General features: G+C 44.8%; 1 protein-coding gene across 1 annotated transcript in view; it reads right to left on the reverse strand.

Annotated features, from left to right (window-relative positions):
• Window positions 1-959: 959 nt before the first annotated feature.
• The window catches only part of BUB3 (BUB3 mitotic checkpoint protein), a 44,618-nt gene continuing 31,027 nt past the window's right edge, over window positions 960-14,550 (reverse strand). The window contains exons 5-7 of the mRNA XM_075352266.1: window positions 13,039-13,197; window positions 1,811-1,988; window positions 960-1,655 (exon numbers count right to left, since the gene is read on the reverse strand). Coding sequence (XP_075208381.1) covers window positions 1,435-1,655; window positions 1,811-1,988; window positions 13,039-13,197 — 558 coding nt within the window. The 3' untranslated portion in view covers window positions 960-1,434. The remainder of the gene's footprint in view (window positions 1,656-1,810; window positions 1,989-13,038; window positions 13,198-14,550) is intronic.

Below are 14,550 nucleotides of genomic sequence, written 5' to 3' on the forward strand. Positions count from 1 at the left end.
TGTGTGTTCTGATGAGTGTGTGTGTGTTCTGATGAGTGTGTGTGTGTGTGTGTTCTGATGAGTGTGTGTGTGTGTGTGTTCTGATGAGTGTGTGTGTGTGTGTGTTCTGATGAGTGTGTGTGTGTGTTCTGATGAGTGTGTGTGTGTGTTCTGATGAGTGTGTGTGTGTGTGTTCTGATGAGTGTGTGTGTGTGTGTTCTGATGAGTGTGTGTGTGTGTGTTCTGATGAGTGTGTGTGTGTGTGTGTTCTGATGAGTGTGTGTGTGTGTTCTGATGAGTGTGTGTGTGTTCTGATGAGTGTGTGTGTGTGTGTGTTCTGATGAGTGTGTGTGTGTGTGTTCTGATGAGTGTGTGTGTGTTCTGATGAGTGTGTGTGTGTGTGTTCTGATGAGTGAGTGTGTGTGTGTGTGTGTGTGTGTTCTGATGAGTGTGTGTGTGTGTGTTCTGATGAGTGTGTGTGTGTGTGTTCTGATGAGTGTGTGTGTGTGTTCTGATGAGTGTGTGTGTGTTCTGATGAGTGTGTGTGTTCTGATGAGTGTGTGTGTTCTGATGAGTGAGTGTGTTCTGATGAGTGAGTGTGTGTGTGTTCTGATGAGTGTGTGTGTGTTCTGATGAGTGTGTGTGTTCTGATGAGTGTGTGTGTGAGAGAGAGTGCGAGCGTGTTTCGCCGCAGGTCCTTGATGCGCTGCCCTGCTCCCAGTCGGCGTCTGGTGAGTATGATCGGTGGGGCCTTCTCTCTTTCTTTAGGGGGTGTCCGCTGTCTATAATGAAGTGTCATGTAGTATCTTTAACTTTACCGCTGCATGGACACTTCATTATTGACCTCGACTAGATCTTATTTTCAGGGGATGTTTTATATTTAAGCCTCCTTGAAAATACCTGCTAGATCTCATTTTCGGGGGAGGTCTTATTTTTGGGGAAACACTGTACACAGAGGTAGAATTACAGAGTTTACTCACAGGTTCCATATTTAATTGTGTGTTAAACAGAAGGGACTTATTTACAAAAATATCCCTGAATTTAAGGGAAAGTTATGTATTATATACAGAGAAAACAGTAACAAAGTAAAAAGAATGCAACATTAAAAGAAATGGAAAAGAAGGGACATGAACAGAGGGATCAACACTGTAACCAGAAGACAGTCTGATAACAGAAGGCAAGTCAGTCCGAGGAGTCCTCCAGGTGAAATAATGAAGGGCAAGAAATGCAGAGGAGGTCGACACGCTTCTGTATAAAACAACTGAGCATAATTTTATCTGTCAGACGTCTATCAACTGACGGATATTGAAAGCTTGGGAGGATGTGATAAAATCTCCCCCAGCCCTACAGTCAGCCATAGTTATCTGTCCTTAACATCAATAACGCTATTCATGAGGCAAGGGAAAATTAATAAAAAATCTTGGTGCTGGGGGAGGAAAGGCAGGTGAAGCTGCCTCACTTGGGCTTTGTCTCGGCGTCTGTCACTTGCCGTATGAAGATAGCATCTTCGGGGTGTTCAATGTCATCCATTTCGTACATGTAGGAGGCAGCAATTGCCAAAGTGCTGCCGTCGATGCTGAAGGCCAGGGAGGCGATGCTTGTAGGGTAGCGGTGGAACTGGCACAGACGTTTCTTGTTAAAAGGATCCCAAATATTAACAAAACCATCTGAACCACCTGCAGATTATAAGGAAGGGATACGTTAGCACTGTTATATCAGGTCACAAGACAACAGCAGCATTGCAAGAGTGCGGGAATGAAGAAAACCAATGGGGGGAGGGGGGGTACAAAGTGATTTTAAGATCTCTTCTGGTGGGGGCAGGGGAACAGACCTGTAGCGAAGGTGTTGTGCATGCTGTGAAAGGACACGGCGTTCACAGGGTAGATCTGCTCGATGTTGTTCTCCTTCAGCCGGTGACACTTGAAGGCGTATTTCTTCTTCTGGACTTCCAAGCTTGGGTCTAAATATTCTACAGCAACTCGGCCTTCAATGGAGCTCAGTACGTAGCCCTGCAACAAGCAGAAGAAGGGTCAGCGTTCTGGGGGGGGGATGAAATAAAAGTTATGCATCTGAACTGGTTACAATACTCTACATCAAAAAGGTAAAGGAGTTATCCGGGCCCCTCACTTGGAGGTAAGAGGTTATCCTGAGGTGGCATCTGCCGGCTGCTTGCCAGGTGTCGTGCACGGATCCTGGTCTAATCAGTCATGTGCCGGATAGTCACCGGCCGGGTCAGAGCTGACAAAAGCCACATTAATGGCAGCTCTTCTACATCAGAAGAGTAAAGCGCTGAATGTACTTTAGAAGGGCGGCTGTGAGCCACAAAATCTAGAAAGGATTTGGGATTACATTTAAGAAGTGTCCTTTCACAAGGAGAAAAACTTGCAGAACAACCCAAGCACAGACACAAAAGACCACTAGGCAGCTCCCTCACCAGTCTTCCTGCCAGTCTTGGTAGGTCTTTCCCTATCTGCACATAAGGGAAGACCTGTCAATCAAGCAGAGGGGAGAAGCCACAGGAAGATAACGATCCAACTAGTCTCAATGTACCCGACTCATTATTCATACTATGCTTCTCTGATAAACCCCAGTGCAGCTAAAAAGAAAACCTATTCATCCTTAGGCCTCCTTCACACATCCGTGAAAATCACGCACGTGTCAAAGGTGCGTATTGTCCTCCATGTGCCGTGTTTATAGCACATCGTGTGTTCTCCATGTGTTATCCGTGATAACACACGGAGAACGGGAACTTTCTGCACACCTGTCCCTGGCGTAGCTGTCCGTGGTGCTGAACTTCAGTCTCCGGTCCTGCCGACTCTCCTCTGCTGCCGCTTCCGGCCGCAGTGGAGTGAATACGCAATAGGCATAAATGAGCGGAGGTTGGCAGCAAGTGACAGCAGCGGCAGAGACAGCAGCACTGGAGACGGTGAGTATAGAAATTCTTTTTTTTTTTCCACCGACACGTGTGTTTTCTCCGATGCGTGTCACATGGATCACCATCTGTGCGGTCCGTGTGATGCCGGAGAAAAATGGACATGTCTACGTGTGGAGCACACGTATGCTCCACACGTACACACGGTCCATAGCAAAACACGCACGTGTGCACAGACCCATTGATTTTAATGGGTCTACGTGTGCCTGTGTCTCCGGCACGTGAGGAAACGGACCAAAACACGTACGGGAGACACGGACGTGTGAAATAGGCCTTAAAGTAAAACCGGTCAGGTGCAATATACACCCAAAACCACGAGCAGTTCTGTGCATACTGCTAATCCCTGCCTAACAGTCTCTGCATCTATAGGCCCTTGGAGAATGCCACGGCAAAACGCGTCAGGATGTTATTGGTGAGGCTGTTATAATATGTAGCACTGTGTTACTTTCTCAGCAGGCATTTTTTTGATACTGGTCTCTTTATATCAGGCATTATTACAAGCTTTTCAATAATGATTGTTATTATATTGTTATAAGTATCTATTTGCCTATACAATACCATCTTGTCGCAGTTGCTACCTCATTAGCCTGTGTCTTTTCTTTGTAAATGATCTTCTATTTTTTTTTTGTTACATTATTTTGTGACCCCCTTTGTTTGGCATCTGATATCTTGTCATAATTTATTTATTTGGTGCCATGTATTACAGTTTGTCATTAAGATTACTAATGTATGATAATTTTTTTGATATTCAATGTTGACAAACTGATGACTATATAATGCCATGGGGTATATTTAATTGGTATATCTTTCACATTTTCTGCTGTACTATTGTTTTAAACAATTTTTAATAATAAAGATATTTTTGCAATAAATTTGTTTGAGTCCTTTGAGGGGAGTGTTTGTAGTTTTAGTGTTTACCACTGTATCACTGCCCGGCTTTATATAGATCTGAACTGGCCTTGCTTTTTGTGTGGTGGTCAAACTTGTAGGTTTCATGTCCCTGTATCTAGTAGCATAAAGAGATCTTTAGATAAAGTATTTCTAAAGATCCTTTATGATATGCTAATGAGCGCAGGGACTAGTCGCAAGGGCATTAGTTCTCTTCGCTAGTCGGCCCCCTTAGCATGTTAGCACGCTCCTGTGAGCATGGTAACATGATAAACTATGCGCAGCGTCAGGCATGGTCACGCTCACCTGCTCCCACCGTGCCAGATGCTGGATTTCTGCTCAGTGCGCATGATCCCTGGACTTCCGAACACGTGCACTTTGAAGCCGGCTGTACACGTTCCGGCTTTAAACTGGTATAGTGCACATGACCGGAAGCGCCGGGGACTTCTGATCATGCACCCTGACCCTAGGACCAGTGGCAGTGCAACGAACAGAGGTACGCGAGTCACTGCCTATGATGACGCAGGGCAGTGGGCTGTGAATACCATATGTTCGCACCCCCCTGTGAGAATCCCACCTGCTAAGACGGTGGAATGACCGCAGGAACTAACACCCTTGTGACTAGTCCCTGCGCTCATTAGCATATCATAAAGGGTCTTTAGAAATACTTTTGCTAAAGATCTCTTTATCTTTGCTTGTGTATACAGGGACGATTAGGCAGGGATTAGTAATATGCACCCAGAACTGCTCGTGGCCCTGGGTGCACATTACACCTGACAGGTCCCTTTTAATATTTCCAAACACTATCTTTAATCAATTTTCTGTCAAAAAGGGTAAAGGGGGAGGTATTATCAAAACCAATGGAAGGGTTAGACTGGATGTCCATGATGTGTGAGCTGGCCGCAAGTCTCCTGACCCAAAGTTAAAAGCCTCACAGGTACACACGAGTTTACTTAGTTTGTTAGGTGACCCGCAGCCAATCCATATATCATGGCCGGTACACAGACATCCGAATTTGGCTTTGTCCATATCAACAAAATGAAGACTGTTTTTTTCTAAAAATGTGAAAGCGCCGATGGACAGGTTGTAGCACGCAACACCCGCAATGCAAAATTTTATCCTAAAGAGTCGTACTACGCGGGAGGCGGAGCTACGAGGTAGCTGCTTTTATCATGAGCTCCTGCAGCAGCCTAGGCCAAAAACGTTATCCAGGCCCATCCTAACATCTCAAGGCTGCAGGGATAAGGCCAGGACAAGGGGCGCACATCAGGCCCGGCTCTCCTGATACTCCGGAGGTGAAAGGTGTATGCTGCACCACAAAGAAAGGAGTGCTCTGACACAAAGCACCAGGCTGTGCCACGGCAAACGGAAAGCACCCGGGACCAGGTAAGAGAGGGGTTAAATATCGGGCACTAACATCCAGAAGGAGACAGGGAAGGGGACTGAAGTGCTTCCAGCGGCAGCCATAGTTTTCAGTGAACTCTCACTATTTCTTCTGTGGCAGGGAGGGGAGTGTGTGAAACACCGAGCAGCAGCAAGCTCAGCAAACAGGACTGCACGCTGTGTTTACCTGTCACACAGAGCTCCGTGGACAGGCCCACCGCCTGAGATACTGTGAGTGAGGAGGGAGCTGAGAGCCCTTGGAGACATTCGGCTGTGAGAGCAGGTCAGGAGATAAACAGGGGGCTGAGGAGGGGGCAGATACATCCCTGCAGGTCTCATCTTAAATGGCTGCTGCACAAGGTCTGTAATCTGCAACAGTAAACAGAGGCAGATAAGCCTGAAGTGCATCACAGCTCAACTTGATTAACCCCTACTTCACCACTTCACCAGCACTGACCGTATAGAAGAGGGTGAAAAACAAAAAGAAGTGGGATCAGTCATCTGGCCTGCCTCCTGCCCTTCTGACTGGTCTTTTTCAAGTAACATCTATACACTCATACACAGCGTGGAAATAATTGTGAAACAGCTAAGTTTACCACACAGATGTAATTAAGCTTATGTTATTGTGACGTCACCACAGTCTCTAAAGAAGCTCCATATTTACAGTTCTTACTATGGATACATTTGTGGGTAAGAGCAATGCCACACAACCAAGTAAAGGAATTAGACCGCAAAGACGAAACCAAAATGCACCCCCATCACCAGGGGCTTCCCCTGAGGCAACTACAGACCCACCCCAGGCCACTGCTAAGGCCATCACGGATCTCTTGGATGCCGGTGATTGATGGGCGGCTGGCAGCCTTCCAGTCTTCATTAGACGTTATAGTCACCCAAGTTAATGCCCAGGGTTCAAGGCTAACAGATGTGGAGCAGAGGGTCTCTGACATGGAGGACTCTGTAAAGGAAATTTCAGAGATGCTGGAGAGCAGGAATAAGGACATTGCTGTATTGCTGGACAAGGTAGATGATCTCGAGAACAGGTCCAGACGCAATAATTTAAGGTTGGTGGGCGTCCCTGAATCGGTTTGGCAAGCTGATCTACTGAAACTCACTTCAGAATGGCTACCAGGAGCTTTGAAATTGGATCTAAAGTCGGGGCCAATTGCTATTGAAAGGGCCCACAGAGTGGGCCCACCTCGAAATGATGGAGAGGTCAGACCCAGACAAGTAATTTTTAAGGTCCTGGACTTCCAAGACAAGATCAGATTGCTGACCGCATTTAGGGGAAAAAAAAAAAAAAAAAAAAAAAAAAAAAAAAAAAAAAATCGCTCACTTACCTACAATAACTCTAAACTGCTTTTGTTCCAAGATTACTCAGCAGCCTTGACAACAAGACGCAAAGCCTTCAATCCAGTATGCAAACTATTGGCGGAAAAAAATATTCGCTTCAGTCTACTGTATCCTGCTGTTCTACGCTTCACTACAGGGGGAAAGAATTGGACTTTTGAAGATCCTAAGTTGGCTTTACATTACCTTCTTCAGGAAAATGCAGCTTCGCCAGCACTCAACATAGACACTTAAATCGGAGACGTCACTGTGCTACAGTTCTGATGTTCATTCTGTTTTTCCTTTTTTTTTTCAGTGTCAGGACTGCCAGAGAGGCAGGTGACATTGCCATTAGATTAAGGTTTTTGTTTAGATGGGAAGGGGTTAGGGGGCTCTGCGTGCGTACCTTTAGTTTAGCTCTCATATGGGTTGTCGCATTTACTCGTTGGGATGGACGAGGGAACCCAAATAGGTTGTTTATTATTTTACAATTAATTCCTCCTTCTGGAATAGGATAAATGACTAACACAGAGCACAAATGTGTCCACGATTAAATCGCTGTATTGGTGCTCCTGGAATGTTAACGGGTTAAACTCTCCTATTAAGAGGAAAAAAGTTTTAAATTATCTACATCGTTTAAATTGCCATATTGTCTTCTTACAGGAAACATACTGGATGAAGGGCAATCACCCATTTCTTCACAGCAGAAAATATGCCGCATGCGCAGAAGCGTCATTTACGAGAAAACAAAGAGGGGTAGCTATATTGATCAATAAGCATATTAGTCATGAAGTTCTGGAGGTTTCAGAGGACCCTATGGGGAGATTATTATTGGTGAAAGTGAAGATAGAGGGCACTACCGGTATCTACAACTTAGCAAACATATATGCACCAAATATTCCTGATCCACAGTTCAGAGCCAGATTGATCGAAAGTATCACAGGTTGGGATATGACTAATTTAATTGTAGGCGGAGATTTCAATGAGGCTCATGATGGAATTTTAGACAGGTCAAGTCCCCAGCCATCTCCTCTATTGGCGCCCCATAGTGATTTGCAATATCTCGTCAATCAATTGGGACTAATAGACACATGGCGCATGCAGCACCCAATAGATAAAGACTATACATTTTATTCACACGTCCATGACTTACATACACGGATTGACTATTGGCTACTAAGCCTAGCACTGATGCCACATTTACTTTCCTCCAACATCCTAGACATCTGTATTTCGGATCATGCACCGGTTACTTTTAGGCTATGTGCGCACTGGGAAATGGAATTTTCTTGAGAAAATTCCGCATGCTCTCAAAGATTACCGCACCCGCGGTAAAAAAAACGCATGCGGTTTGCCGCGGTTTTGCCGCGTGCGGGTTGGGATGTGCTTTATTGCATTCAATGCAATAAAGCACATTGAAAAAAAGAAAAAAAAAAAAAAAGTCATTTAATTCTGAGATAGTAGATAGACAGAAGAATAGATAGAGGGATAGATAGACAGACAGACAGATAGATAGAGGGATAGATAGAGGACAGATCGCTGCATTTCCCACGGTCGGCAGTGAGTTCACATTACCGGCCGTGGGAAATGACCGGTAATTACCTCTGCTGTCTGCTGCTTTCATTCAGCGCTGTGTCTGTGACAGTCGCGGCTGGATGTAAGCAGCGCAGGACCTGTGGAATACGCCGGAGCGGTGGATTACGCCGGAGCTTTGGTGCAGGAGGGGTTAATAAAATGGTGAACGAGGCTTGTTTGTTTTATTTAAAATAAAGGATTTTTCGGTGTCTGTGTTTTTTTCACTTTACTTACGGGTTGATCATGTCAGCTGTCACATAGACGCTGCCATGATCAAGCCTGGAGTTAATGGCGGTGGTCCCCCACCATCATTAACCCCTTGTATTACCTTGCTGCCACTGCTACACGGCGGCAAGAAGAGCCGAGGACACGCCGATGCTGCCGCATAATGCATGCGACAGCTGCGGCTGATATTCTCGGCTGCCGGAGGGGGAGTGAGGCAGGGGACATTAACCCTGCCCCTCTCCCTCCCCAGCCTGAGAATACCGGGCCGCCGCTGTGTGCTTACCTCGGCTGGAAGGTAAATATGCAGCGGAGCCCACGTTCTTTGTTTTCTATATTTCCGTTTTCTTTCTATGTGTGTTCTATGTGTCTGTGATGTCTATCTGTGTCTGTGATGTGTGTGTGTATGTGTGTCTGTGATGTGTGTTTGTGTTTACTCTCTGCACGGCTTCCTCTTCCTGTAATGACATCACTTCCCTGCAAACCGCAGACAAGCGATGCACATTATAGGAGGTAAACCGCGAAATACCGCAGGGAATAACGCAGGAAAACGCACAGAATTTGCTGCCTGCGTTATTCCCTGCGGGATTTCATGATTAACATTGGAGTCAATGGAGTGAAATCCCGCAGCGATGTGCGGAAAAGAAGAAGTGACATGCACTTGTTTTTGCTGCGGGATTCCCGCAGCAAAACATGCAGCTGTCAAATTCCGCCCAGTGTGCACAGGATTTTTTTTCTCCATAGGATTTGCTGGTGATTCACTGCAGAGATGTTATGAACATTTTCTGCAGCGAAACATGCAGCAAATCCGCGGAAAATCCGCGGCAAAATCCGGTAAGTGCGCACATAGCCTAAATTTGTTATTATCTACCACAATACTACGGGAAAGAAGGTGGAGGTTTCCTTCATATTTATATCAATCTGAGGATTTCAAAGCTTCTTTACAAAACTACTGGAGCTTATATGAGAAGGATAATCACGAGCATAGTGGGGACGCTGGTTTGTAATGGGCTGCCTCCAAGGCAGTAGTAAGAGGTCAGATAATATCATATGTCAGCCATAAGAGAAAAAAAGCTCCTGGAACAAACTATATCAGCACAAAAACTTCTCACGCAGGCATATAAAGATTTTAAAAATAACAACACGGATGCGACAAAACAACATTTCTTAGAGGCCAAGGAGGCGGAGGACACCTTGGCCCATGAGATGGCACTTAGTAACCTGGACTACCAGAAACATAAATACTTTAAATGGGGCAACAAACCTGGGAAATTACTAGCTTCTTTAACCAAACCCTTTAGAAGCACCACTAGAATCCACAAAATTAAAAAGAAAGATGGTACCATGGTAACAAAAGATGAGGAAATAGTGGAGGAGTTCAGGGCATTCTTTGGCTCGCTGTATGAGGCGGAACCGAGGGAGGTGGACGGGGAAGCTGATTTTATCCATGGTACCGTAGCGCCCATCTTGACAGAGGAACAAAGAGTAGTACTAAACGCCCCTATAAATATTTCAGAAGTAGTAAAAACTATTGGCACTCTTAAACTAGCCAAAAGCCCAGGGCCCGACGGATTTAGTAACGAATATTATAAGATCTTGGGAGCCTCTATCAGTCCCCATCTATGTGCAGTGTATAATAAGATAGTCACAGATAGAATAATTCCCGACAGGTTCAATGAGGCAAACATTATAGTATTACCTAAGCCAGGAAAAGACCCACTACAGGTGGAGGGATACAGACCCACTACAGGTGGAGGGATACAGACCCACTACAGGTGGAGGGATACAGACCCATCTCATTACTCAACTCTGATTTTAAAATCTTTACTAAAATACTAGCTGGTAGATTACAACAAGTGATTCCAGATCTTATTCTGCCCTTCCAAACGGGATTCGTGCACGGGAAATCCATCACCTATAACATCAGGACGGCTATTGGGGCTATCTCTTATAGCAGGAAGCATAGATGTACCAAACATATAGTAGTTAGCCTTGATGCGGACAAGGCCTTTGACAGGGTCTCTTGGGCCTATTTACATAATCTTTTGGCATGTCGCCAGGTGGGATCCTGGTTTTGCGAAGCAGTCAAGATGATATACACAGACCCCAAATCCAGACTATCTATAAATAATACATTCTCTGAGCCATTTGAGGTACAGAGGGGAACGAGGCAGGGGTGTCCCTTGTCACCTTTATTGTTTAATTTGGCTCTGGACCCAATGTTGAGGACCCTACATAATTTAGCAATATTTCAGGGCATGAGAGTCGGTGGGACAACAATTAAACTTTTGGCTTTTGCCGATGATATTTTATTGTTTATTGCCAATCCCTCTCAAGCGATTCCAGAGATAATGAACACATTGAATAATTTTGGAAAGGCCTCAGGCTTCAGGGTAAATTACAATAAAACTGAGGCATTGGCAATGTACAAATCGGGTAAAATTGATAACTTATTTCCCTTCCAGTGGTGTACCAGGTCCATTAAATATTTGGGGATTCAGCTCCCAGCAAACCCCTTGTTACTATATCAAATAAATTATAAGCCTCTTATAAATTCATTACTACATCTACTCCAATCTTGGAAACATCTGAAGATATCCTTTTCGGGCCGATGTCACTTAATTAAAATGGTAGCATTCCCCAAAATAATGTTCTTATTTCAGACTCTCCCGTTGCTTCTACGCAAATCAGATATTAAGCTACTAAATTCATCCTTTGGAAAATTCATTTGGGGGCACAAGGGGCGTACTAGGATCAGCTTAATCAAGCTTCAATTACCAAAAGGGGCAGGGGGCATAAATCTTCCAGATCTGGGCAGATATAATCTAGCAGCAAATTTGAGATATGTGGTGGACTGGGTGCGAGGAGTATCTCACTTTGCCAATGTACAATTGGAACAACAGCTATGTTCACAAGTCTCGTTAACAGCATTGCTGCATTTAGGGAACGAGGAAATACCGAGTGAGGTTAGGGATCATCCAACACTATGGCATACTATACAAACGTGGAGGAAGATGAGGAAACTTGGTAAAATTAACACTTCAAGTTCCCCATTTCAACCCTTTATTGGAAATCCGAGATTCCTCCAGGGTCACCCTCCGAGGATTTATGAAACATTGTCAATGCAGGGTTGTGCTTATGCTGCAGATCTAATCTAGCCTGATTGGTCGTTGCTTTCTTACGAGAAGGCGGCACACCGATTTCCAGCTTTTGTGGGTCAGCCTTTTCTTTTTCTTCAGGCGCGTAGCTTGGCACAAAAATATCTTGTTGACAAGCCAAAGGGAGATCTTGGAGGAAGTGTGGATAACTTTCTTAGGAGGGCAAGAAGCCAGGCGTCCTCGACTAGTCAGGTTTATTCAATGTTGCGTACAGTTTGGACATGGGAGGGGAAGACAACAGGTCCAGCAAAATGGAAGGTAGACATGCCAGAGGATTTTTTACAAGCCACGCTGTTGCAACGTAAATTTCTGTCGTCCAGTAGCTACACAGATATGGCCTTGATGATTCTACATAGAGCGTATATTACTCCAAAAATTCAATCAAAAATGGACACATGCCTTATACTCTTGTTCTAAATGTGGCATAAGAGACACTGACCTGTTTCACCACTTATGGGACTGTGTTCAGATACAGGGAGTATGGAGAAGCGTTCACTCAGTCTTACAAAACACATACAATATTCAGTTTGCTCTGACACCACAGTGGGCGATTTTTAACATGTTGGAGGAGGCTCAACAAAGTCTTCCGAGAGGTACCAGGGCAATGTTAACTATTTGGGCTTCGCCACTAGGAAAAGTATCCTACATCTCTGGGTAAATCCTGAAACACCCTCTCTAGCGTTTATCCAAACAAAACTAATGTTCATATTCAAAATGGACTGGCTGGATGCACTGTCGAATAAGGAGAAGCTGACTAAGCGTTTCTTTGAAACATGTTCTTTATTTATACCCAACTTGGCTACAGTGCTTAAGGGTAGACTTAAATCTCAGTTTGGACAGACCTCTTGGTACCTTCTTGAACTGCTCAATGGACACATACCAATTACATAAGTTACCATTTCAAGTTACTTCTGGTCGCACGCAGAGCGGGGGGAGGGGTGGGCGGGACTGTTTTGATTATAATGTCATCAATGAAATGCTCTTTGTATAAGAGCAGATTGTAAAATAAATTCGGTTAAAACTCAATAAAAAGATGTTTAAAATAAAAAAAAAAGTCGTACTACGAGGGCCGCTCAATGAGATAAGCAGCTACATAGCACATGATATCATGTCTGTTTCCAAGAGTAAACTGGATTTATTTTTTTTTTAAAGATTATTGATTGATAATGAAAGACCATAAGACAAAAAAAAAAAAAAAAAATTAATGCAGTATATGCACAGTGAAAATTAACTCAACTAGAAGCATAAGCTAGCTGTTGGCGAAATGTGTTGTAACCCCTCAACCATCCATGTTGGGTTCATAGAAAAACCATTATAAGGCTATGTGCCCACTTGTGTGCGCTCTGCACAGCAGCGTAACGTCACTGCATGTGCGCTTCAGAGCACAGACCTCCAAATTATACTCCATAGTTTTGCTGATTTCACTGTGCACGCTTTATCCTATCATGTAACAGTTGGATGTATACAACAGCACACGTGATAATTGGATGTATACAACAGCACATGTAACAGTTGGATGTATATAACGGCACACAGTGCAACATTTACTGCCTTGGGGCGACCTCTCCAGATTACCTGCTTATTTGGGAATGCTCGGATACACCGGGTCTGGTACTTTAGACTGGATTCACGTCTCTGTTGCACGTAGCCCATGTTCCGCAGGTCCCATACTAACACTCTTCTCCCAGCAGTCCCCACAATCAGCCGGTCTCCGGACACAGACAGCGTATACACCTGCGTAAAAAAAAAACCGACATTTAATATGGAGTTGTGAATCTGACGTGAACATGAGGCAACACGGTAATAAGAGGCGTTACAGATATAGAAAAGTATACACGGCGATCATAGTCTACGCAGAACGTCAACATCTTATTAGTATGTTCCCAAACTGAGACAAATGAAGCGGAGCGCAGCGGAGGAGAGGTCAGCTGGTAAATTAAAGTTCCCGCGTCTATGCCGTCAAAAGACAAGAAGTCCCACAGTATTTCATAAAAAGCTGCAAAACATTTTCTTGTCATCAATTCACACCATAGCGCTGGAGCCTGGGAGCTGTGCACAAAAGAAAGTCAATTACTGAACTTGTCAAAGTTTCCGCATCCATCCACAGCGCATGGCAGCTCCGTTATAAACATGGGTTATGGTAGAAGAACAATGAAGGTTAGGGGGAAAAAAAAAAAAAAAATCATTATGAAGGGTAACCGCTCTTCATGATCATTGGTCCGATCTCGGATAGCAAAGCTCGGAGCGGCTGCCTGGCTCCTGACCCGAATGGGACAGCCTGATAGAAATATACGAAGCTGTGATGTTTAGGTTTGTCCGTCTGTGCATTGCGATCTGACATCAGACGTCTGAAAGAGACGAAAGTAAAGGGGGCTTTACACGGTAGAGATATCGGTAACGATATCGCTATCGTGCGTACCCGCCCCCTCGTTTGTGCGACACGGGCATATCGCTGCCTATCGCGCACAAAATCGCGCTCACCCCTCACTTACCTGCCCTGCGATGTCGCTCTGGCTGGCGATGCGCCTACTTTCTAACTGGGCGGGTCGTGCGGCGTCACACGGCAGGCGTCCAATAGAAGCGGAGGGACTGAGATGAGCGGGACGTAAACATCCTGCCCACCTCCTTCCTTCCTCATAGCCGGTGGAGGCAGGGAAGGAGATGTTACTCGCTCCTGCGGTGTCACACGCAGCAATGTGTGCTGCCGCAGGAACGAGGCACAACATCGCTAATGAGAGGTGACCGATTTTTAGTTTTAGGACGACCTCTCCACGGCAAACGTAGGGACGATGATTACATTACCCCCCCACCCAAAAAAAAAAACCGACAACAAATAGTTGAATATATTTAGAGGGTTGGTTATTGTGTTATGGGGTCTACAATAACTGTATTGTTCTCACTTCGCTTAGTCACACACTTTTTGCCCGCCATATTTGAATACAAGAGGGGATGCGGCAGGGAAGTGTTTCGGAATTTCTTGCGAGCACCAGAAAAAAAAAAAATAAAAAAATAAAAGACAAGTGACAGAATTAGAGCAAGCTTTACCCGTGTGTAAGCAGCAGGAGAAATTATAAATGAATGCGGCAG

This window comes from Anomaloglossus baeobatrachus, chromosome 5 (assembly GCF_048569485.1).
Source record: "Anomaloglossus baeobatrachus isolate aAnoBae1 chromosome 5, aAnoBae1.hap1, whole genome shotgun sequence".
Lineage (NCBI taxonomy): Eukaryota > Metazoa > Chordata > Amphibia > Anura > Aromobatidae > Anomaloglossus > Anomaloglossus baeobatrachus.